Here is a 22,648-nt window from a genome sequence, read left to right as displayed (position 1 = left end):
CATCCTGACTAGATGCCCGAACCACCTCAGCTGACTCCTTTCGACACGAAGGAGCAGCGACTCGACTCCAAGCTCCCCCCTGATGTCCGAGCTCCTTACCCTATCTCTAAGGCTGAGCCCGGCCACCCTACGGAGGAAGCTCATTTCGGCCGCTTGTATCCGAGATCTCGTTCTTTCGGTCACGACCCAGAGTTAGGGTAGGTGAGGGTTGGAACTTAGACCGACCAGTAAATGGAGAGCTTTGCCTTCCGGCTCAGCTCCCTCTTCACCAAGACGGACCGGTACAGCGCCTGTTTTACTGCTGCAGCCGCACCGATCCGCCTATCGATCTCCCGCTCCACCTTACCCTCACTCGTGAACAAGACCCCGAGATACTGGAACTCCTTCGCTTGGGGTAGGCAGTTTGCCCCCACCTGGAGGGAGCAATCCGCCGGTTTCCGGCAGAGCACCATGGCCTCAGATTTGGAGGTGCTAACTCTCATCCCTGCCGCTTCGCACTCGGCTGCAAAACGCCCCAGTGAATGCTGGAGGTCACGGTCCGAGGAGGCAAACAGGACCACATCATCCGCGAACAGCAGAGAGGCGATCCCGAGACTCCCGAACCGGATCCTCTCCGCCCCCTGGCTGCGCCTAGATATCCTGTCCATGAAGGTCACGAACAGGACCGGTGATAAAGGGCAGCCCTGGCGGAGGCCAACACCCACCGGGAACGTGTCTGACTTACTACCGAGGAGACGAACACAGCTCCCGTTGTCCTAAGGTCAAACTGACCTGCATATCTGTATATACACATACATAGGCTATATATGTATGTGTATATATATCCCTCCCGTTGTCCTGGGGTCAAAACAACCCACGTACGAGTGTACATCTCACAACCCTCTCGTTGTCCCCCGGGTCAACATGACCCATGTCAGAGAGTACGTTTTCTCAGTGTGACCCAGCGTGCATCTCCACAAACCTCACAGGTTGCACGGAGCCTCGCGGGCCTGGACATGGGACACAGAGTTGTATTATTTGTTTTATTTTATTTAAGACATCACATCCAGCGTCACGAAAAAATTATACAACTCTCACAAACTGTTTCATGTGAAGCTGAAGCCAGGAGATGGATAGTTAATTTTAGATTGAAAACTGGAAACTGCTAAACCCGCCTGCCTGGTTCTGTTGAACGAGAGGGCGCAGTGCGGAGAATCTCCAGCAGGTGGCGGTAACAACAACAACAATAGCACCTGTAAAGTAGAAAATGAAGAAGAAGAAGAGGCCTCTGACAACAAATCGACTCCACCATGTTTTATTAACTAACCCAACTGGTATTATACGTTTAATCGCAGACTATATCTTATTTAGAGGATATGTTTTGTTAGTCCAGTTGGATAACTAACCTACCTCAGTCCCATCTTTGTCATTCACTTACGACCAAGACTAGCCAACTGTGGCTTTGTAGCTAGCTAGCTAGCTGGATCCCAGCAGCTAACTTCAGCTAGCGTTACTAAACACCGGTGAGAAGATGGACTCAAGTGTCTTCACGGCCGTTTCCAAAGGTTTGTTCACTGGAAAACCGAGACAAACGACGGGAAAGTGTTCAATTCAATTCAGTTTATTTAGTATAGCCCAATATCACAAATTACAAATTTGCCTCAGAGGGCTTTACAATCTGTACACATACGACATCCCTGTCCCAGGACAAGTTGGTTGATAGTTAAGCGAACGTTGGCTTTTATCAGTGGTTTAAGGCAGTTTAGTTTAGTAACCATTCACTTTACATTAGGATTGAAACGTTACCATGACGTGTTTTTTTAGGCATCGCAGAATATGTCAATCTGGCACTGTGTTTGAGCAACATTGTGGTTATTGAACGTGCACTCTAGTGAGGTTGCATTCAAACCACCTCGCTGGTCCTATAAGGGTTAGTTAATCAACAAAAGCGCATACTTGGAGCAACATAGCTATTTGCTGTCCTCCCATTCATGGTGATTTTATGTTGTGAATATATACATCACTCTATTGTGTACTTTCGAACCACTTATTTCGCCCAAAATTAATCCCAGAATGTCCTCCGGAATAACTGAAAATAACATCCTCAGTCTGACTCATCATCGTACAGTCTGATCATTAATTTGACACATCTTTTGCCTTTTGTTGACATAGAACATATCAGACAGTTGAATACATGCGACAGAAAGGTGAGCTGCGTTGACGCTCCGCCTGACTCCTTTTCTATTCTTCAGGAGACTCCTTACCTCTGGCCTCGCTGCGCCTCCTGGTCCCACCTTTCCAGCTCATGGCAGCCTCCATGTGGCAGGTTCTGAGGACACAAGATGTCTTGAACTACTGGAAAGTGGCAGAGTTTGTCTCTTTGGTGATGGATATGGTCCCAGAGCTGCTAATGTACAAGCACAGGGCGCAACTTAATTTGGGATTAAGAGCCAGAGTGGGTACCAGTGGCATTTATTGCTTATTATGCCATATATTTATTATAGACGGAAAATATCAACTGTATTGTGAACAATATCTCCTTTTATCAGTATATTCTTGAGTTGTGCCGAAGTGAACAGCTCGTGGAGACTGACTTCATCTTGTCCATCTTGAATCAGATTAAACTGCGACACCCAATCCTGAACGATGTAAGTGTGCCCAATCTAGATGAGTACGTTTTTCACCATTTCTGCTTCTTAGATCAGTATGTGTTTTTTGTAAACTAATATTGTTATTGGCTTGGCAACAAGCGTATTAACACAACTCACAATATTTTGTAGTATGTGTCATCTTTATGCCCTTATTGCAGATTAAAGAATCACAAGAGGAGGAAGTAGTGGTTAACTTTCTTGAGTTGATCCAGACTCTGCTTAAAGATCCCGAAGAGAGACAAGATTTTTTCTTGGTAAGTCAGTTTCACTTATTAGTGAAACAAAAAAAAGCGGATGCTGATACCTGATTTTGGTTGTGTATGTGCGGTGCAGTAAAATGTACTCTTTGTGTCTTTCAAAGGAGGTTTTCCCTGCAGAGTATGGACCTCAGTATGACAGCGACTTGCAGATGCTGTTTTCTGAGTTCCTCTGTCGGCTGGCTCAGCTTTTGCCAGTTCCTGACCTCGAGCAGGTGAGAGGTGTCATTTTGTCATCATTTTGTTATGAAAGGTTAACAATATCTCATCATCAAAGAACAACTTAAACTACCATACTAAGTCATAGTGGATCCAATGAGAAATCTGGCTGAAGTGTTCCATGTACAAAGTGAAGTCTGCGCAGGTCAGTGAAGACAAGATGTGACAAAATGTATTTCAGAATGTGTCATGATCTCATCTTCATAAGATCATTACAAGTCTGCCGTTGTTGGTAGTGTCACAGTAATGTTAGATAATATTACATACCATGTACAGTTCAGCAATAGTGGCTCTGTGCTCTATCATAGTGAACACCTTCCAGCTGTTAGAACTGTCTTGAACTGCGAGTGTAGACTAAATGAGGGGCCTTACTGCACAAAATGTCTGAACATTATTGGTCAGTGATGCGTTTTACTGGTTTTTAATCTGCAAATCTCATGTCTTTGTGTCCTTTTTCTGAAGTTGCGATTTTTAGATTATATTGAATTTTGGTGTTCATGTTTCATGCCTATCCCGCAGACAGTTTCCTGGCTTGGAGCCGAATGCTCTGTGTTGGAGGACTGTGTGCGTTCAGTCTCGGAGCCTACTGACCTGAATGTTTTGCTCCAGCGCCACAGACGCCTCGGCCATTTAGAGCAGCACGGTAAGTCCCTTCCCATATCAACTGCCGTTGTATTTCTCTGACGGAGCTCTACGACGATAACGTGTCACCCGTGACTCTTTTTTTTTTTTTTTTGCAGTTCCACCCTCCAGCATGGGCGACAGCATCCTGTCCTCCCTCTCCGCAGCCCCGTCTAGCAGAGCGGCCAAATCTAATGAACAATCAGACCAATCGGATCCACCGCAAGGCCTCTGCGATGACGTCGCAGTCGAAATCATCGCAGTGACCGATTACGCGGAGGTGGAGTTGGACGCAAGCGCCGACATCCAGGTGGTGATGGGAGAAAACTGCTTCGAAGGAACGGACGTCGGCCCCGATGCCGACGATTCGCTGGTAGTGCTTCCTGAAGAGGTCACCATGGAAGAAGAAGTGGGGGAAGCAGGGGAAGAGGCAACGCAGGGTAAAGCTGCGAGCGGCTCGGCAGACATCATCCATCCAGAAGTTAGCAAGGACGACTCGGCATCCTCCCAAGAAAAAGTCTCCACGGGACCTCATGACTGCCCGGACTGCGAGAAGAAATTCAAGTTTGCCTCCTCGCTAATCGCCCACAGGGTCATCCACACCGGGGAACGGCCCCACCGGTGCAACGATTGCGATCGCTGCTTCTCGTTCAGGCAGTCCCTCGACAGGCACAGACACACTCACAGAACCGGACGCAAGTACAACTGCGTCGTCTGCAGGGAGACCTTCCACTCCTTGTCCGCCCGCACGGAGCACAAGCACTCGCACATGGAAGACGGTGTTTACACGTGCCATCGGTGCAACAGGAAATTTAACTGGGAACTGGCGCTCGCAAGGCACCTAAAATCTCACACTGATGATCGCAATGCAAACAAGCCCACAGCGAGCCACGAGGATGGGCAAGAGGCGGTCAAAGGCGATGACAATGTCAGCGAGGCTCCCGGTGCGCCCGCTGAACCCAACAGCCAGCAGCAGGCGGAGGATAATGTTGATCAAGATCCGGAGCACACAGAGGTTCAGAGCAGTGAGCGTGCCACCGCTGAGCCTGAATGCACCGACCCTGAACATGACAAAGAGGTTGTTTTCCCGGCGAAAGTTCGCACAAGCGGACGCAAGCGCACACCGACCATGAAGATCCAGGTGATAAATTTACAGAAGTGCATGGCCACTAAACGAAGGAGGGAGATCACCAAGGCCAACCCTCTAGAGCTGAAGCCTTTGCCTTTCAATTGGTAAAACCCCTCCATCCTCATTCCCTTCTCACAAATAGTTTATTTAATCGCTGTCATCCTGCTTCTATTACAGTTTAGTACATACAAATCAAATGTGGTATCTTATCATGTTGATTTCTCCTTTCACTTGAACAGTGCAGAGCACTCTTATGGGTCGCCCATGATCTCTGCAAAGGACGGTGAAGAGAGTGAGTGTTCATTTTTAGAAATTTTTTTTTTTTTTTTACAGAATCCGAGAGATCAGAGCAGTTAAGACGCAGAAGAAATAACCAAAGCTGCTGAAACAAATCTACTACAGGGCAGAACAAATTACTAATGATCACTCAGTAATTTAACCATTTGCATCAAGATAGTCAAAAGTTTACCTTGAATGAGTATTTGTCATGCAGTTATTTTGAATTCTAATTATTTTACAAGGAAAAATCCTAACATCTTTAATCCCCAATCGTTTGGCATTTAATTACACTCATAGGCAAATTGTTGGGTAATTAATTTCCAGAATATCCCTTAATGCCACATAAAAGTCCAAAATGAGAACAGAAAATGTTACAATTATTGGTTCAACATAAGCACTTGCTTTGTTTGTTTTTCCAATAGGTTCTGTCGCTGATGTTGCATCAGCTGCTTTTTCCTGTCCTAAGTGCTCCTTCCGCCACTCAGACGACTCCCAGGTCCAGCAGCACATTGACAAGATCCACTCCGTTGAGACCGAGGATGACGAGCCGTCCTCTCAGCCTCTCACGGATGAAGAGGGCCGCTTCAGTTGCCCAGACTGTGAGAAGAGCTTCAAGTTCCAGTCCTTACTAAAAGCTCACCAGCGCATACACACGGGCGAGCAGCCCTTTCTGTGTTCCCAGTGCGGACGGCGGTTCTCCTTCAAACAGTCGCTGGAGAGGCACAGGCAGACGCACAAAACCGGGCGCAAGTACGAGTGCCTGATCTGCGGGGAGTTCTTCAAGTCCCTGGTGGCTCAGAGGGAGCACAAGAGCACCCACATGGAGAACGGCGAGTACCTGTGTTCAGAGTGCGGCCGGGCATTCGCTTGGAAGTCCGCACTAGTGAGACACCTGAAGACCCACGGCGAGGATGCTGAGAAGGTGGGGCGTCCTTACAAGTGCCCCCGCTGTGACCTGGGCTTCAGCTGTGCCAGCTACCTCAACCGGCACCTCCAGACTCACCAGGAAGAGAGAGTGCACTCGTGCAACTGCGGGAAGAGCTTCGCCTACCGGGCGGCCCTCACCGCGCACCAGCGCATCCACCAAAAGGAGCGGCCGCACACGTGCACCCAGTGCGGCAAGGGATTCCTCTACAAAGGGGGTCTGCTGAGCCACATGAAGATCCACTCCGAAGAGATGCCTTTCATGTGTTCCTTCTGCGGCAAGAGCTTCAAGAGGGAACGCAACATGAAGAAGCACGAGCGCTGCCACACCCGGGAAGACGTCTTCAGCTGCTCGCAGTGCGACAAGAGCTTCGTCTACAAGGCCACCCTGATCCGCCACGAGCTGACTCATTCGGGCGAGCGGCCGTATCTCTGCTCCGACTGCGGGAAGGGCTTCTTCTCCCACGCCGAGCTCCTGAAACACGAGCGTTTCCATACGGGCCACAAGCCCTTCCAGTGCCCCCACTGTGGCAAGAAGTTCACTCAGTCCTGCTACCTGACCATCCACCTGCGCTACCACACGGGGGTCCGGCCGTACTCCTGCAGCGAGTGCGAAAAGAGCTTCCTCAGTGCCAACCGCCTGAAGAGACACCAGCGAACGCATTCGGGGGAAAAACCATACCTCTGCGTGGAATGCGGGAAGGGATTCAGGCAGTCGTATAATCTCAAAATGCATCAACGGACACACATCATGAAGATAAAATAGTCAAGACTAACTTATTCTGGAGATTTATATTTTGGAAATAAAGTATAGATGAGTTTAGATTGGGACTAAATCAACTGGATGCAATTGAAGTGAATTGCTTCTAGAATAAAAACTTGCTCTAGGAAGAAGAGGTTCATGTTGAATGTCTTGTTACACTGAATGCATTTTGATTGCAAAGGTTGTCACAATTAAAGCACATTGTTTTTCAGATGCATTGTGATGCAATTTCTTTCCCCCGCTCATCATCTTGAGTAAGTCTTCAAATAATGACCAAAAGGAAGGTACATAAATCCAGTCTTTTATTGTGGGCATGTTTTACAACTGAAAGCTGCGTTTGAAAAAGAGGCTTGAAACAGACATTACATTTTCTTATCAAGAGTGGGTTTAAACTGAGACACAAGCACACATACGGCAGCTTCCCTCAGAGCAGCAGTAGTACAAACAACTGCTGAACAGCCAGTTGCGGTCATCGTTGAAAAGTCGCGTTAGACATCGTACACCAATGGGTTTACTGACAAACTTCAACTGTATGAAGAGGATGAACAGGCTTGTCATTTAATGGAAGTTTCATTTGAAAAAGTTAAAAGTACAAGACAAACTACGCTTCTGCTGAGGTTACGCTACCAACTCGGTGAGGGCGGTTTAAGCAGGAGCCCTGGTCAGACGGTCACCTACACGGCTATGTGCAGAGTGATGGGGCAGTGGTCGCTTCCCAGGGCCTTGTTGCGGATCTTGTTGTCACACAAGCCCGGCAGCAGGCTGGACGACAGTATGAAGTAATCCAGCCTCCAGCCCACGTTCTTTCCGCGGGAGTTCATCATGTAGGTCCAGAAGGTGTAGGCGTTGGCCTGCTCTGGGTAGAGCTCGCGGAAGCTGTCGGTGAAACCGGCCTCCAGCAGCTGGTCCATGCCCTCGCGCTCCTCCGGGGTGAAGCCAGCGTTTTTCTTGTTCCCCTTGGGGTTCTTCAGGTCGATCTCCTGGTGCGCGACGTTGAGGTCGCCGCACAGCACCAGAGGCTTCTGCATGTCCAGCTCGCTCAGGTATGCCCGGAAGTCCTCGTCCCAGGTTTTGCGGTAATCTAGGCGCACAAGGCCTCTGCCGGAGTTCGGCACGTAGGCGGTCACCAGGTAGAAGGTGGGGAACTCGGCGGTGATGACGCGGCCCTCCTTGTCATGCTCTTCTTTGCCTGAAGCGTTGGAAGGAAAGGAGCCGTTAAGAGTTGTCTTCACCAGGGTTCAAGGTTCAATCATTTGTGTTCACAAAAACATTGGCGGGTAATAAAAACTCAGCATGGCCAAGTCACTCTACATTCCTCTTTGAAATGTACACCAATATGTATCCAACAGCAATATTTCTGACATTTTGTGAAATATGCTCATTCGTCATCTGTACAGTAAATGTTAAGCTACGGTCAGCGGCAGTTAGCTTAGCATAAAAACAGGAAGATTCCAGCGTAGCTTGGTTCTGTTTAAAAAGGTCAAATCTACAGCTCCTCATTTGTTCGCTTTATACAAAAAAACAAAGTGTAAAAGCGATGATTTGCTATTTTATGCTGAATATGGGAGCAGATGCCAAGCAACCGGTGGAGACTGCAGGACATTACTGCCCCCAGCGAAGAAACAATTCGGTACATTTATTTCCCAGAATGTCTTAAAATCGACATGACAGATATTGAAATGTGTAGATGTACTTAGTGTAATCTTAAATGTCTTGATGCAATTTCCAAACACTCAAAAGTAAATCTATTTGAAGCCGTGCTTAACAAAATGATGCCCTAAAATCTCAACTTGAGCAAATAAACCTAATTTACAGCCAAAAATTTAGGTTCAGGACTCCGTAGACCAATGATAGAGGTCTGCTCTAGAAGCCCAGTAGAAGACACCACTCACCAATGCCATAGGTGACTTTGATGGGTTCAGTCTTGCACAGCATGGCCGTACCACTGTAACCCTCCTTCTCATCTGACGCGGCCCAGTACTTGTGAGGGTACTCTGGCATCGAGGTGATGTCGGCGGGGAGGGATTTCTCTCCACACTTTGTCTCCTGCAGGCACAGAACATCTGGAGCCTCCTCGCGCACCCACTGGGAGGAAGAACACAAGCGGTCACCGTTAAAACTGCTGTCAAAACGCGACTGGGCCAATCATTCATGTTTCCTTCGGTCGCTGCAAACGCACATCCAGGCCGTTCTTTTTCACCCAGGCCCTCAGGCCATCCACGTTCCAGGAGGTGATCTTCATGTTGGCGTCGCGGCCATCTTTGCTGGTCATTTTGTCTGGAGGGTCCTCGTACAATATCGGGGCCTCTGGTTCCTTAGCCTTCTTGGTTTTCTTTGCCGAACCTGTGAGGTGAAAGACCCAGGGTCATGAAAGTGGTAGGACTCATTCTCATACACCCACCCCCACCCCCACACCCACACCCACACACACACACACACACCCACACACACACCAGCTTAGAAAAGGCATTCAAAAGGTGTTCGATGTGCAGTAGAATAGTACCGGAGCCTGCGTCATTCTCCCCGTCCGCGGCCGCCACCTCCTCTTCTGCCTTCTTGCCTCTCTTCATACTTGAACTCGCTCTGACTGCAAACACAGCTCGCAGACACACAGCACGCAACAGCACACACGCCGCTAGGAGAGGGGGGAAACAACAGGAGCAATTTATGTGATGCCTTTTTCTGAAACTGTTATCAGCATTATGCAAGAGTTTTAAGTTGTTTTTTCCCACTGTGCCATTAATGCAAAATCATTTGCATATTTTTACTGTTGTGCTGGTCAGATAACAAAAAAATATTTGAAGACGTAACTTTGGGTATTGGGAATTATTGTGATGGGCTATTTCAATTCAACATATTTGAGGTTTTACGTCGAGAACCTCAAAAGGTAGAGAACTGATGTTGCTACTGTTTCTACTTGGTGATGACTCAATTTGGAATTGTTGTAAAATCTCATATTGCAGAACATGTTTGAAGTTAAATAATTCATAGTGGTCTCGGTTGGACCAATTTTGTAACAGAGGCTAATCCTAAATTACCTCGAACATACATTTGTCATTTATGTACTGCACTTTATTAACCTCCAAACATTAACAATGATACAAAGACTGAAAAAGTGCGAATTTTGGATGGCAAACTACGATTAGTGTCGTCATAATCCAAAATCACTCGGTTTTAACCCGAATATGTTTTCCATTCAATATTTAGATTTATAGGCACGTCAATCCTCTGACAAAGTGGAAGCAAGCGGGACGTTTATTTTGATGAAAGTCGTCGCTGTGGAAAAACCATTAAATGCAAAATATGAATGAATTTCTAGCCCACGAGATGCAACATTAACAATATGCACGATGAAGACGTAAAACTATCAAACAAAAAGATCCACGTTGTTTTTACGCGTTAGCAGCCGGTCCCGTGGCCAGCTATGCTAACGCTAGCTCGTCCTCCGTGACAAAGAGAACGGCAGCAGACGGCCTGCACCGAGACTGAATGGAGGGGAACCAGCCAGCTAGCTTAATTAGCTCATTATACATCTTATTTGATTAATATACAGATGCAAATGCGGCAAACCAATGCATGTGTTTTCATTTCAACCAACAACACGTTTCAGGAAAAGGAGATGTAAACAATCTTACTTGCACTTCCACAACAGGATGCAAAGACGAGGCAAGTACTTCTTCTGTCACTCCCCCCCAAAGCAAACTCACAATGCACTGCAAAGATGTCTCACCACGTGCTTGATACACTTACTGAGTGCCCGTACATATGCCTTATAGAAATGACAAATAACAACACGTGTATATTGCGTCTTTTTACATTAGAACAACAATGACACAACTGTAGGTGTTATGACGCAACTTTCGTTATCTTGACCCGTGGCTGAAGTAAAACAATATTTAGACAACGTTTTTTGGTGAGGCCATGTCTACAACTGTCAGTGTTTGGGTCCATTTGGGACCCCTTTCAATGGAGGAGTTGAATTGAAGAAGTTAGCCGAGGCTGTGTAATAATTAGTTTAAAAGTTTAACTGGCACGAATTTGGATTTATTTGAATCGCCGAAAGAAAGCGAAAAGCTAGGTATACTTATTTTAATACCCAATGCAGCGTTAATGTACCGTAAAGCTAGTTTTAAGTCACTCACTGCTCTCATAACGACTACACGGCTGTGCAGGGTGCTGTAATTAGGGTCTTTTGCGCTAGCTAGATATGTACGGTATATATGTATAGTATGCATACTATAATATTGCATTTTATAAGTTGCATGTGTCTGGAGGGTAGTGTATTATCTCCATACATGTCACATAGTTCTACATTTAACAGTACAATTAACATATTGACTTAAAGCTTGTCACCAAAACCTAAGTTATGTTTTCGAATAGATTTTGCATATTCAATTTAAAGCGCGCCCTTCAGTAAAATCAAATTTTAAGGTTAGTCTTTCTCCGCCGTGGAAGGGTTAGAAAAAATGTTATGATTAAATTAGAAGTTGGCTTTGTTTTAAAGCCAGACTATATTACCAGTAATACCACTTAATTACTTTAACTAGAAGGCGCAATCATTAACAGCTCAAGAAATACAAATGGGGACCACCTCACTTACAAAACATATATTCTAAGAGCATTTATTTAAATGTGTCCGTCATCTTCTCTTGATGATTTGTAATGTTGGAGGACATTAATATCTCATGTTCAAAGTGTGCGCATCAGTTTACTATTAAAAATATAAACCTACATTAATTTGAATACATAAATCTCTGTCTACCTAATAGCCGTCAAACAGAATTTTTTTTTTTTTTAAAGATTAGAAATCTCACCTGAAGTTCAGAAATGTTATATTCTCAGTTGTTCTATTCTCTGAATGAAGACTTCAAGATACGGTTGAAAGCTGAGATCTTTGAATATATTTAATATGTTAGTAATTGGATATTTGACAGCCAAACTAACCATTTAATTGATATTCTCTGTGATTCTTTCTGACTCACACATTATTGAAGTGAAGTTAATTGAGGATACCTGGAAGACTGAGAGACCCTTTAGGATCCGGCCAATAAAAACACCTGCTACTTCTGCCTGAGTGGGTTTAACTTTAGTGTGGTTCATTTTCTGCATGTCTTCAAGAGGCACCTTAACATTTAATATACGTGTATTTAAACACACATTATAAAACCAAAAAGACAAACAACTTTTCCTTGAAACAGTTAACAATATTTTTTTGCCATTTGTAGTGGTAGCTTGTATTTATATTCAGAGCTGCTGGAAGTGTTGAAATCTATTCAGCTACGCCTTTAAATTAGAATGTTACAGACATTTTTACACAATTTTATTCACTTTATTTTATTATATTTAATTTGTAGTTGTAAAACGTTATATTTTATTGTTAACTTATTAATATAATTTATATTTCTTGTTGTTTTCACTATTACTGTTATTTTAGCTTTTCATTCTATTTTATTACATTTTTTATAGTTTTATTGACTTGCATACATTAGTCTCACAGTTAAATTGCAGAATTATTGTCTTTTCTGTTGTTATATGGTCTACACTTGTTTTGTCTTATTTTCATCTGGGATGCAGTTTGAACTGCACCAACCTGTAGGAAAGGTGCTATACAAATTAATGTTTGAACAGATGTACCTCCCAGTCAAACTAAGTGAATATAGAGTAGTGCATATACAACAGTAGCCGTCTGTTAGACTAGACCAGTGGACCTGGTAAATTCCAATATTAGACCAAATGTGATGTGTAAAATCACATAATAATATAGAGTATCTTTATCTATAATCTATAATATAGAGTATCTTTATACTTTATCCTTTTTAATTGTTCATGTTTTTCTTATTCTTGGCAGCAAAGAGAGATTAAATAATTCTGAAGAAAGATCAATGCATAAACAGTACACAATACTTTTCTCCTTGCCTTTTTTTTTTTAGCTACCATGACTGTAGTAATTGGATTTGAAGGCAGTGCCAATAAGATCGGCATCGGAATCATCAAGGATGGTGAAGTGCTTTCCAACCCTAGAAGGACCTACATTACCCCCCCTGGTCAAGGTACGTCAGTAATGATACTTTCGCTTCACCAGCGATATGTCAACGTCTTAACTATCTTGCATGTGAAGTTTACAACATGTTGTTTTACCCATCAGGGTTCATGCCGAGCGACACTGCCAAGCATCACCGTGCTGTCATACTGACAGTCCTGAAGGAAGCGCTGGAGCAAGCAGGGCTGAAGCCTGCAGACATTGATTGTGTGGCGTACACTAAAGGTAACGTAACCTCCTGGCCGTTCGCCTAAGTAGACCGAGATTTGAACCATCCAGATGTTTGTCAGAACCAGGCAACAGTTTTAATGGTTCAATGTTTTGTTCACTAATTTCACCACAAGTACTTCCGGGATTTCTACCAGAAGGGATTTATTTGAATCCAAAACATGATCTGTTCCCAAACCTAAACAAGTATGTAGATAGAAAACCCCGAAGACAAACTTCCATGTGCTAAGGAAGTGGAAGATTATTTAATACTGGTGCAGCATAGTAATGATATGATCATCCATAAAACATGTTATGTTCAACTATTGTGTTCTCTCTCAACAAGGAGATATGTATTTTATCACTCAAACATGACAGCAACCCCCCTCTCTCTTTCTCTTTGTTTTCCTTCTTCTTCTCATTCAGGTCCTGGTATGGGTGCCCCCTTGGTGACCGTGGCTCTGGTGGCTCGTACAGTCGCACAGCTTTGGGGGAAGCCGCTCCTCGGTGTCAACCACTGTATTGGACACATTGAGATGGGCCGACTCATCACTCAAGCCGACAACCCCACCGTGCTTTATGTCAGTGGAGGGAACACACAGGTTGGTGTCTGAATGCTATGAGTCTGCATGCATTCACTTCCTGATGATCAGCTATCAAACAGTGTTGGCAGAGCTGCTGCATACACACAGCAAGTACACAGTTATAAGTTCATTAGGTACAAATGTATTTTCTTCCTGTGCAGGTTATTGCATACTCAGAGCGGCGGTACAGAATATTTGGGGAAACCATTGACATCGCAGTTGGCAACTGTCTGGACAGGTTTGCTCGAGTTATAAAGGTGTGTGCCCTTCTGGTCTTTATTAGAGCAAAAACGTACCCTTTACTGAATGTGATAGGTGTTTGTTAATTTTTAGTGCGGAACTGTTTCTTCACTTAGATTTCCAATGACCCCAGTCCAGGCTACAACATAGAGCAGATGGCCAAAAAGTGAGTGAGTGAGAGCCAATGAGCAGCTTCACTGTTGCTTAATATTTGTTTTTATTGTACTAATATTTACCACTTAACTTTGCTTTTTGTCCATGGTGTTAGAGGGAGTCAGTATGTGGAGCTGCCATATACAGTAAAAGGAATGGACGTCTCATTTTCTGGGATTTTATCCTATATTGAGGTGAGTGGTTTGCTTGTCCGTTAAACTTTATCTCCAAAAACATGCTGTCATTTCACTCATATTTTAATACTCTGGGTTGTCCTTTGAAATTATGTAAATATGAATCGGGCAAATGAACTCAAACCTGATGCCTACTTCATCATTCTATTGGTTCATGATCCTAAAAGGTGTTTTGCCTTTTCTGTGACATAGGAAGCTTCCCATAAGATGCTGAGCTCTGGTCAGTGTGCAGCAGAGGACCTGTGTTTCTCCCTACAGGTACAAAGAACTGTCAGTTCAATCTTGGAACCCATCGGCTATCGGTCTGATAACGATTTAGCCTCGAGGGACAATGGCCAGTATTTCTGGCATTCCAGAAATCTTGGTCAAGACTTCCTCTTCGGTCAATTATTCAGTCCAATTAGCAGCTTAAGATGCGAGAATGAAGTTGGAGTTGAGAGACAACGTGTACAATAAGTAGCAGGTTTACAAGCTATTTTTTTAACAACCGATTGATTCCAAGATTGAACTTCATCCAATGCGTTTCACCTCTTTTGCATTTCACACAGACTGTTTACCTGCATTCAACCCTTACGTGATTTGTCAATACTACTCCGACTACAAACAGAAACCAGAACGCTTCCGATACCAAAATCCTTACCCGTTGCCGAGAAGTGACGATAAGTCAGTCTGTTAATGTGGTGCTGCCCCACATGGGGGATGTGTAGCTCAGTTAAAAAGCTCTATAGAACCATCTGTAGGAGCCATTTGAGATGTCAGTCTTGCCCAACACTAATGCCTCCCTCCCTGCAGGAGACCGTGTTCTCCATGCTGGTAGAGATCACAGAGAGGGCCATGGCTCACTGCGGCTCCCAAGAGGTCCTCATCGTGGGGGGTGTTGGCTGTAAGTACTTCAGACATGTATTCAAAAAAAATCCTTCTAGAATATTTGAACCCTGTTAAACGCCATATGATATCCCTTGTGTTTTGTTGTTGAAGTTATTTGGTGTATTTTACAGCAAGTTCACAAAATATATATATATCCTTTTAACCTCAAATATAAGTGTGAGGTTTGCCATTTTATAATTTCATCAGTCTTATGTGTACAATAGAGAGATTATGTACAATATATCAGGCATCCCATAAATTTAACATTCTCAACTGCTTTTTCCCCCATCGCAGTCACAATTACCAGAAGACCTCAGATACCTGAAACATGAATTGAAATTTAATCGGGAATCGAGGAAACTTACAATATTTTATTCACCAACAGATTTAACCTGTGACCTCTCGTTTGTTCTGCAGGTAACATGCGCTTGCAGGAGATGATGGGGGTGATGTGTGAGGAGAGGGGAGCCAAGCTGTTTGCCACAGATGAACGGTAAACCAGCCATTCCACACAGACTCTATACTGACATCAAACCACAAGTACTGCTAATCAGCTAAACAATTTTAAGCTTTGTTTCGGTACATTTTTCTGACAAGCGTTTGTCCAAGGACTGTGGGATATTTGACTGGCTGTGATAAACAGTGTAGGTTGGCAAATCTTTAAAGAAAATGCTATTCCATCCCACTGATGGGTTCAGTATTATAAGAAACATAAATTATTGTTGGATGATAATGAATAAAGTGAAAAACAATGGATTGCTTTGTTAAACAGTTAAGTATGAGTAGTGTAATTGGCTGGACATGAAAAAAAACACTAGCTCTTTATTACGCCCATATCAAACAGTTTGAATGTAATGAGCTGTTGTAATTTCACACGCCCTCACTAAGTTCCTAAAAAAAATAACAATGTTGACTTTGTGCCACAGATTCTGCATCGACAACGGAGCAATGATTGCTCAAGCCGGCTGGGAGATGTTTAGGTCCGGTCAAGTGACAGAGCTGGAGGACTCGTGGATTACACAAAGGTAGCCTTCACGTTACCACTTCTATTGGCTCTTTTAGGAAATGTCAATTGGTTGCCTGGGCTCAGTGGTTGATACAGTGCTGCTATGTTTTACTTTTACCTAGGGTAAACATCATTTCTGGATTAGCAGTCCGAAAATGAATAGTATTTTTAAAGTGTTGTTAGATGTGCTGTCGATAATTAACATTTTTCCTGCTGTAGGTACAGAACAGATGAAGTGGAGGTGACGTGGAGAGACTGACGGCTGGACCATCTTGGTGCTACGTATATGTTGTTGCAGCCGGTCTGGTATGGCTGGTCTAGTACGGAGAAGGGACACTTAAATGATGAACGGACAACTGCTGATAAGAAACAAGTTGTCACTTCCTGCACACCATAATTATGTGGACTGTTGGAGAAGTGACATATGTACATAAACATTTGAAATACATTTAGCGCAGCCAATTTAGTTCGTTGTTCAGTTACAGATTCTCTTTAGTCATCACCCAATATAAAATGTGCACTTTAAATCAAAGACTGCAAAAACATCAAGTTTATTCATTTTTATTAAGCAATACTGTTCACTTACAATCCTCCTCTATCTCCAGTGTAAATTTTTTATTCAATAAATTTTCTTTTCAAAAATCAACATGGTAAGATCCCTTATGGATTTATGAGTAATATTCCACCGATTGGGGAACCAAATAAAAACAAAAAAAGGGACACAGCATTAAGATCTGATGGGTAAACTCTACTGTGCCTTTGACTACACCCCTCTGTAAACTGAAGACACAAGATACACAAGTCCTCTGCATACGTTAACCATAAAACTCTAGCAGGTACAAGACATTCTTCTGTTTCTAATTGAGAAGGAAAAGGGAAAAAATTCGCTCTGTTGAGGGTTTCGTGCACACAGGAATTGGTCACAACAGATTTTTTTAACAAAGTGCTTGATTGACCACTCGCTTTACAGAGGACAAAAAACAGCAATAAAACTGACTGCAGCTTTCAAAAAGGGGGGAAATTAAATTACAGCTCAGAGAATTTTTTTTTTTTTTAAGGAAAAAAAGAGAAAAATACCAGCGCTACACATACAAGCTAAAAAGGGTAATGAGAGGCGATGAAAACAGGTCTGATTAATTAAGGCAGGCTTTCTGTAAGGCGTTAAAAAAGTCCATTGCTGTAAGATCTCAAAGGAGTTAGTCCAAAGTGTCTCAGTGTGGCTTTGCGTGAAGACATCATCCTGAGTGCAGTGTGTGAACGGGACTCGTACATTTGTCCATCTTTACGTGTTTTAATGTGCATGTAGGTGTGTGTTGTATACGTGTTTATATATACTTTGGGTGTCTCACACTGCTAGGCTGGGTGCTCCTTGGTGTCCTTGTACCAGACAACCTTTTTTGGAACTGCAAAACAAGAGAACAAAACAATGTCAGGAAGAAGTTTGGAAAAAAGAAAAAAAAGTTTTATATAAAAACGAACAACATTTGAATGACGTTGTATACAACCTCATTCTTGCTACTACCAGACAAATGGCTAGAAACTAAAGTACCATAGATTGTCAGCAAACCTATATAAACTTTAATCTGATTTAAATTAGGGTTGGAACAACGAATCGCTAAAAATCAATTATTAAAATAGTTGGCAACAAATTGTATTATCGATTCGTTGTGTCGCGCGATTATTACGCCACCCAATAAAATGCACAGGTACCTGTTACCTGTGCATTTTCTGGCACAGTTCTGTTGAATAAAGGGTTGGAAATTAATGCTTTTGTTTTTTTATCCGATTCATCGATTAATCATACAAATAATCGACAGATTAATCCATCATTAAAATATTCGTTAGTTGCAGCCCTAATTTAAATGGCAATATTCCAACCAATATTGTTATACAACTATCCACAACAAGCACAGCTGGAAGCAAAATTGCAACAGACTGCCTGAAACGCGATTCATAGGAAAAACCCTTTTCACATTTTGGGGTGGTTGCTGTACCAGTTATGAAACATTAACACGGCTCTGTTATTTTATTACATATAATAAGCGCAGCGTAATCTGCAACAGGAGGAGGACCCATAATGACAGATGTCTGTGGCCTTTGTTTTCTATCAATTTCACCCAGGAACATGATTGGTTTCCAGTGAGATTAATGAGTTTAAATGGTAACATTACTGCAACTTCTCTAGAAACAATTTTAGGCATAGTTATATTTGAAATGAATTTATCAGGCTGGGATAGGAAATGAATAGCCAATATGCACTTAAATATTTGTTACAAGCTATATCGTCAATAATATCGCAATATTTCACAGGTGCAGACCTAATGCTAAGTAAATGCAGGTCTTTGACGTATGTAACACAAGTTGCATCAGGAAGAGTAGAGGATTACTGGCAGTGAACTAAATACATACATATTTTGGACACCAAATTGAAAATGCAAGGGTATTTGTGTTTAGTTTATGGTAATGACCTGTACTTGTATAGCGCTTTTCTAGTCTTCTCACAACTCGGAGCGCTTCAACTATCATTCACACACTGATGGGACCATCCGGACTAATCGACGCATTCACACCGTAGAACAACTAAGAGCAATTTTGGGGTTAAGTGTCTTGCCCAAGGACACATCGACATGGACTAGCGGAGCCGGGGATCAAACCGCCGATCCTCTGATTGAAGGACGACCGTGCTCACTACTGAGCCAGTCGCCCACAAATTTGTTTATGCTGACATAAACAAAAATTGTATTGCATTTGTATGATCTCGAAAAATAAAAAATAAATATTTTTGTAATACTGGTAATCACAGAAATACCCTGAGAGGTCCTATTGCCCACCACTATAACAAATAATTCACACTGCCAATTGGCCAAATGCAGTGGGCAGTTAATTCTAGAATAAAATGTGCGTGACCCTGTAGTATAGACACACTGGTTCAAAGAGCACAGATCTAAATAATGCAGTGACATAACTAACAATTCAAGTGGTTCCAAAACAGTCATGACACCCATTAACCTATTTAAGGAGCTGAAGCAAATGGGCCCCACCCCCACCCCTCAAAACAATCATAGCAGAGACTCAACGTACCTTTTTTCTGTTTGTTGCAGATAGCGTTCCATTCTGAGGGGACAAAAAGAGGACAATTGTTAGCACAATTGCGCCGAAATTATAATGCTCAAATTAAAAGAAATCTGGCAGATTGTCTTCACATTCTCACCTCTACTGTGATAGTTCAAAGCCTCCACTAGATGGCGACAACTAAGCAGCAGCTTCCCGTTGCTTGCATCCACCTCTGGGCGAGTGGCGGGGGTGACTGGAGTAGGCGTGTCTTCCGGAGGCTGGACTGTGAGAAGTGCCTCGAACTGTAGGTCTGCTAATTGTTCGCCGTCTGTGGGCTGAGGAGGGAGGGCGCTGGCAGCAGGTCGAGGGCCGGAGACATCTGTAGCCGGCCTTGCTTCGCTGATAAAACTGAGACCCCACTGGTTCTGTAGAAGCACGCCGATGGCAGGGCGGTCCTCCTCCAGCCCTCCGCTTGCTGGTCCCGCCTTCACCTTGGACGCGTAGCTTACGGCAGGCTGCAGCTTGGCGGGGCTGTCCTGCACTGGGAAGGCAGGTGGGGGCTTGAGCAGTGACAGACTGTCCTCCACCCACCTGTCCTTTTGGTTAACCTTTTGTGGCCGCTCGCTTACTCGGCCGACCCCCTTCTGACTTTCCCTGCGGAGGCTGCGGCCTTTGTGCTGCTGGCCCTTGCGTTCCTTTTCCCTGCGGAAGCTGAAGGTGTGCCCGTGGCCGGGTGCGATCAGGTCGCCTTCGGGTGAAAGCTGCCGGGGCTGTTGGTCACCTCCAGAGATGCAGCCTCCACCTCCACCACCTCCACAGTTGCCCGAGCCGGGAGACAGGCGGCGGTTGCGAATGTGTGGCTCGGAGTTGGTGGCTGCAACGAGGACTGCTGGATCACACAGGGTATCGGACTCACACACGGTGTTACTGGCTTCCCATGTACCTGAAAGAGACGTCAACAAGTTGCTTAAATCAGGATCAGACATCGCTTGAGGTGCATTTGCTAGTAGTACAAATCTTAAGTCTACACACTTCGTTTTAATTTAAAAAATATATACACATGCATCTCTGTTTTTAATAGTTTGGCGGTTTAACTGTAACCGTTTTTTAGTTTGACTGGACCATTTTTTATTTATATATATATATATATATATATATATATATATATAGTCAAAACTAAAAACGTGTTACAGTTAAACCGCCAAACTATTAAAAACAGAGATGCATGTGTCAATTTGTCTAGGGTGATATTCCCCTGGCTGTCGTTCCATTTGTATAATATAAATCTGGGTTCTATCGATTTGTAAAAACCAAGTTGAGTGGCAAACTGGTGTAAAAATAACACATGGTGTTGGTTTTCTTCCCAGCACAACAGGTTAGAACACCCCAAAACCTACATTCCACGCATCCCAGAAACTAGTTCCAGTTCTTGGTGATTACACTGTCACTCATCTCAACCATTTGGACGAAGCATTAAAACGCCACATTTAAGTCTAACAATCACTGTCCTACTCTTATTTAACAAGAATCTTGAGTTAAGGAACATAGTTCGATAAATGTGGCGTTTCGCAACACAAGATTCTTCACTTGGCACTAACGTCAGAGGGATGGCTGTCAGTACCTGTCACCATGCATCTCACCGTTAGTGATATTGTACCAATGTTACACAACGACCTGTGTGTCATTCAGTAACAATAGATGGCTCATGGTGAATAAGGAATGATTGTTAACGTGGTATTGACGTGGTGGTTAACTTGGCTATATTAGTTCTAGCGTCGCCATTTTCTGTCCATGTGACACTAGGCAGACGGACCTAAATATTGACGCTACTGCTGGCTGTTCCTAAAGACATGCCAACGGGTGCTTTGTATGGTTACACAACATGAGGTCACACATTTAGATCCAACACGATTAAGAAATGGACACACTTGGCCCGAGTGGCGTCCCCGCTCCAAAGCACCACATTCCAAACAAACTGGAGCTGCACCGTCAGTTCACCGATCCAGAGATGTTCCGAGGACCGAGCCGACTGTGCTGCGGGCTCCGGTTACACGAGTCAACGGAACGCCTTATAGAGTCCCTCTACGAGGACACAACAACATGCTATGATCCGTGTGTGCGCTGCTGGAAGCTAACAAGACAGTGCCGGTGTTAGCTAACGTAATTAGCAACGTCATGGTGCGGCGACAGTAACTCGACGGTTTTTGTTACGTCATAGTCAATCTAGTTCAACAGTGTTTCAACAACAACGGTTGTCGGACAAGAGAGGGCTACAGTTTCTTACCATGTCATGAAATTACCAGCTAGCTAGCATGTTAGCCGAAGCCAAAGTTTCGTAACCCCCCCATTCAAAGCGGCGAGCTGCTACCGACGACGAGAGCATAGCTGCTAACACCAACCGCAGGACAACTCAACAGCTTCTGGAAGTGAGGAATTTCGGTCAGATATGTCGGAAAGTTGTACAAACTTACCTGTTTTGATATGCATGTCTTTTCGTTTAACGTGTTGTGGAAGCTTAACCGTTTTGTAACTTTTGTTTACAGCGTTAAGATAACGACGGCTCGCTGGATGAGTCTTATGTAGCCACCCGGAAGCGACACGAGAATGTGGGTGGGACAGGAAGTCCCCGCAGATAGGCGTCCGGCGGGAACCTTGGAGGGAATTTTATACTCAAACCGGAGTGTGACGACATTCCATGTGATAACCACGTGGTCATGGCAGACGACACCGCTTCATTAATGTACACATAAGTATGATATAACAATGGCAAATGCAAGCAAATGAAATCGGGACTATTTATTTGGGGAAGGAAACTTAGCTCTGCCAAAGTTAATTTTTTTAAGTTAATTAATGTGTTGTCTCAACACATTAATTAATTCCCAGCAATGCGGCTGAACATCAGAGGTTGCGAGATGATAAATAGAATAGGAAAGTAAAAGTTGTGTATATCTTTTGAGGAACCTATTTTTTCTTGACAAGTAAGAGATGTTCGGCCCACTACATTTTAAATAAAGGGAACAAGAAGAATACAAACAGAGGAACTGTGTAAATAAAAGAAAAAAGAAACTTGACCATTTTCTAGTTCCTTGTTGCACACTCACAACACTGGTCTAAAGGGTTGAAATGCTTTTGAGATATGTAAGAACAAGATGTCTAGCAATAACAGGCTCTTTCATAATCTGTTAGTCTTCAGTTAATTATGTGACATCTTGTAAGACAAGCATTCATCAGTTTTCATATACACCTGTAATCATTCACACAGTGGCATGCAAAGCCTACTAAACAAGTAATGTATCCAATACTCACGTCTGATCCTTCACATCTGCTTCTTTGCTCTTTGACTTTGCTCGGCTTTATCACTGTTCCCACGCTCTCCTCTCTTGCCACTGTCGTCCAGATTCTCCACCTGCTCTCTTTGATTATTTACCTTACAACGGCCCTACATGCTATCCAACAGCTCTGTTGTCCCCCCCCCCCCCCT

The 22,648-nt window shown here is 43.8% G+C and overlaps 4 protein-coding genes across 4 annotated transcripts; 2 read left to right on the top strand and 2 right to left on the bottom strand.

Annotated features, from left to right (window-relative positions):
• The first annotated feature begins 1,240 nt into the window (after positions 1–1,240).
• LOC117726365 (zinc finger protein 420-like) lies at positions 1,241–7,035 on the top strand. Its single transcript, XM_034526601.1, has 9 exons — positions 1,241–1,544; positions 2,232–2,434; positions 2,529–2,627; positions 2,789–2,884; positions 2,992–3,102; positions 3,626–3,749; positions 3,847–4,960; positions 5,096–5,148; positions 5,558–7,035. The coding sequence occupies exons 1-9, from the start codon at positions 1,511–1,513 to the stop codon at positions 6,823–6,825; spliced, it is 3,102 nt and encodes a 1,033-aa protein (XP_034382492.1). The 5' UTR covers positions 1,241–1,510; the 3' UTR covers positions 6,826–7,035.
• Positions 7,036–7,102: 67 nt separating this feature from the next.
• apex1 (APEX nuclease (multifunctional DNA repair enzyme) 1) lies at positions 7,103–10,569 on the bottom strand. The gene is made up of 5 exons (XM_034526762.1): positions 10,458–10,569; positions 9,326–9,457; positions 9,002–9,165; positions 8,715–8,907; positions 7,103–8,011 (listed from the first exon to the last, which is right to left on the bottom strand). The coding sequence occupies exons 2-5, from the start codon at positions 9,390–9,392 to the stop codon at positions 7,497–7,499; spliced, it is 939 nt and encodes a 312-aa protein (XP_034382653.1). The 5' UTR covers positions 9,393–9,457; positions 10,458–10,569; the 3' UTR covers positions 7,103–7,496.
• A 209-nt stretch (positions 10,570–10,778) lies between these two features.
• On the top strand, positions 10,779–16,759 carry osgep (O-sialoglycoprotein endopeptidase). Its single transcript, XM_034526203.1, has 12 exons — positions 10,779–10,900; positions 12,753–12,872; positions 12,968–13,087; positions 13,496–13,671; positions 13,815–13,910; positions 14,010–14,059; positions 14,162–14,240; positions 14,433–14,498; positions 15,033–15,123; positions 15,525–15,600; positions 16,034–16,132; positions 16,333–16,759. Exons 2-12 carry the CDS (start codon positions 12,758–12,760, stop codon positions 16,370–16,372), a joined length of 1,008 nt encoding a protein of 335 aa, XP_034382094.1. The 5' UTR covers positions 10,779–10,900; positions 12,753–12,757; the 3' UTR covers positions 16,373–16,759.
• si:ch211-214j24.10 (uncharacterized protein LOC558894 homolog) lies at positions 16,659–21,873 on the bottom strand. Its single transcript, XM_034526204.1, has 4 exons — positions 21,639–21,873; positions 19,325–20,110; positions 19,195–19,227; positions 16,659–17,516 (listed from the first exon to the last, which is right to left on the bottom strand). The coding sequence occupies exons 1-4, from the start codon at positions 21,652–21,654 to the stop codon at positions 17,467–17,469; spliced, it is 885 nt and encodes a 294-aa protein (XP_034382095.1). The 5' UTR covers positions 21,655–21,873; the 3' UTR covers positions 16,659–17,466.
• Between the last annotated feature and the right edge of the window lie 775 nt (positions 21,874–22,648).

This window comes from Cyclopterus lumpus, chromosome 23 (genome assembly GCF_009769545.1).
Source record: "Cyclopterus lumpus isolate fCycLum1 chromosome 23, fCycLum1.pri, whole genome shotgun sequence".
NCBI classification, from domain to species: Eukaryota; Metazoa; Chordata; class Actinopteri; order Perciformes; family Cyclopteridae; genus Cyclopterus; species Cyclopterus lumpus.
The sequence above is the reverse complement of the archived record's forward strand: the minus strand, read 5'-3'. Positions and strand labels throughout refer to the sequence as shown.

What these genes read in the sequence shown, in the direction of transcription:
- LOC117726365 (XM_034526601.1), top strand. Translation starts at nt 1,511, where the DNA reads ATGGACTCAAGTGTCTTCACGGCCGTTTCCAAAG. An exon ending in CGGCCATTTAGAGCAGCACG is followed by an intron (nt 3,750 to 3,846) that starts GTAAGTCCCTTC and finishes TTTTTTTTGCAG; the next exon opens with TTCCACCCTCCAGCATGGGC. An exon ending in AAGCCTTTGCCTTTCAATTG is followed by an intron (nt 4,961 to 5,095) that starts GTAAAACCCCTC and finishes TCACTTGAACAG; the next exon opens with TGCAGAGCACTCTTATGGGT.
- apex1 (XM_034526762.1), bottom strand. Translation starts at nt 9,392, where the DNA reads ATGAAGAGAGGCAAGAAGGCAGAAGAGGAGGTGGCGGCCGCGGACGGG. An exon ending in GGAGAATGACGCAGGCTCCG is followed by an intron (nt 9,166 to 9,325) that starts GTACTATTCTAC and finishes TTCACCTCACAG; the next exon opens with GTTCGGCAAAGAAAACCAAG. An exon ending in CAAAGTCACCTATGGCATTG is followed by an intron (nt 8,012 to 8,714) that starts GTGAGTGGTGTC and finishes CCAACGCTTCAG; the next exon opens with GCAAAGAAGAGCATGACAAG.
- osgep (XM_034526203.1), top strand. Translation starts at nt 12,758, where the DNA reads ATGACTGTAGTAATTGGATTTGAAGGCAGTGCCAATAAGATCGGCATC. An exon ending in GGATTTTATCCTATATTGAG is followed by an intron (nt 14,241 to 14,432) that starts GTGAGTGGTTTG and finishes TCTGTGACATAG; the next exon opens with GAAGCTTCCCATAAGATGCT. An exon ending in ACCTGTGTTTCTCCCTACAG is followed by an intron (nt 14,499 to 15,032) that starts GTACAAAGAACT and finishes CCCTCCCTGCAG; the next exon opens with GAGACCGTGTTCTCCATGCT.
- si:ch211-214j24.10 (XM_034526204.1), bottom strand. An exon ending in TTTGAACTATCACAGTAGAG is followed by an intron (nt 19,228 to 19,324) that starts GTGAGAATGTGA and finishes TTGTCCCCTCAG; the next exon opens with AATGGAACGCTATCTGCAAC. An exon ending in CTGCAACAAACAGAAAAAAG is followed by an intron (nt 17,517 to 19,194) that starts GTACGTTGAGTC and finishes CTTGTTTTGCAG; the next exon opens with TTCCAAAAAAGGTTGTCTGG.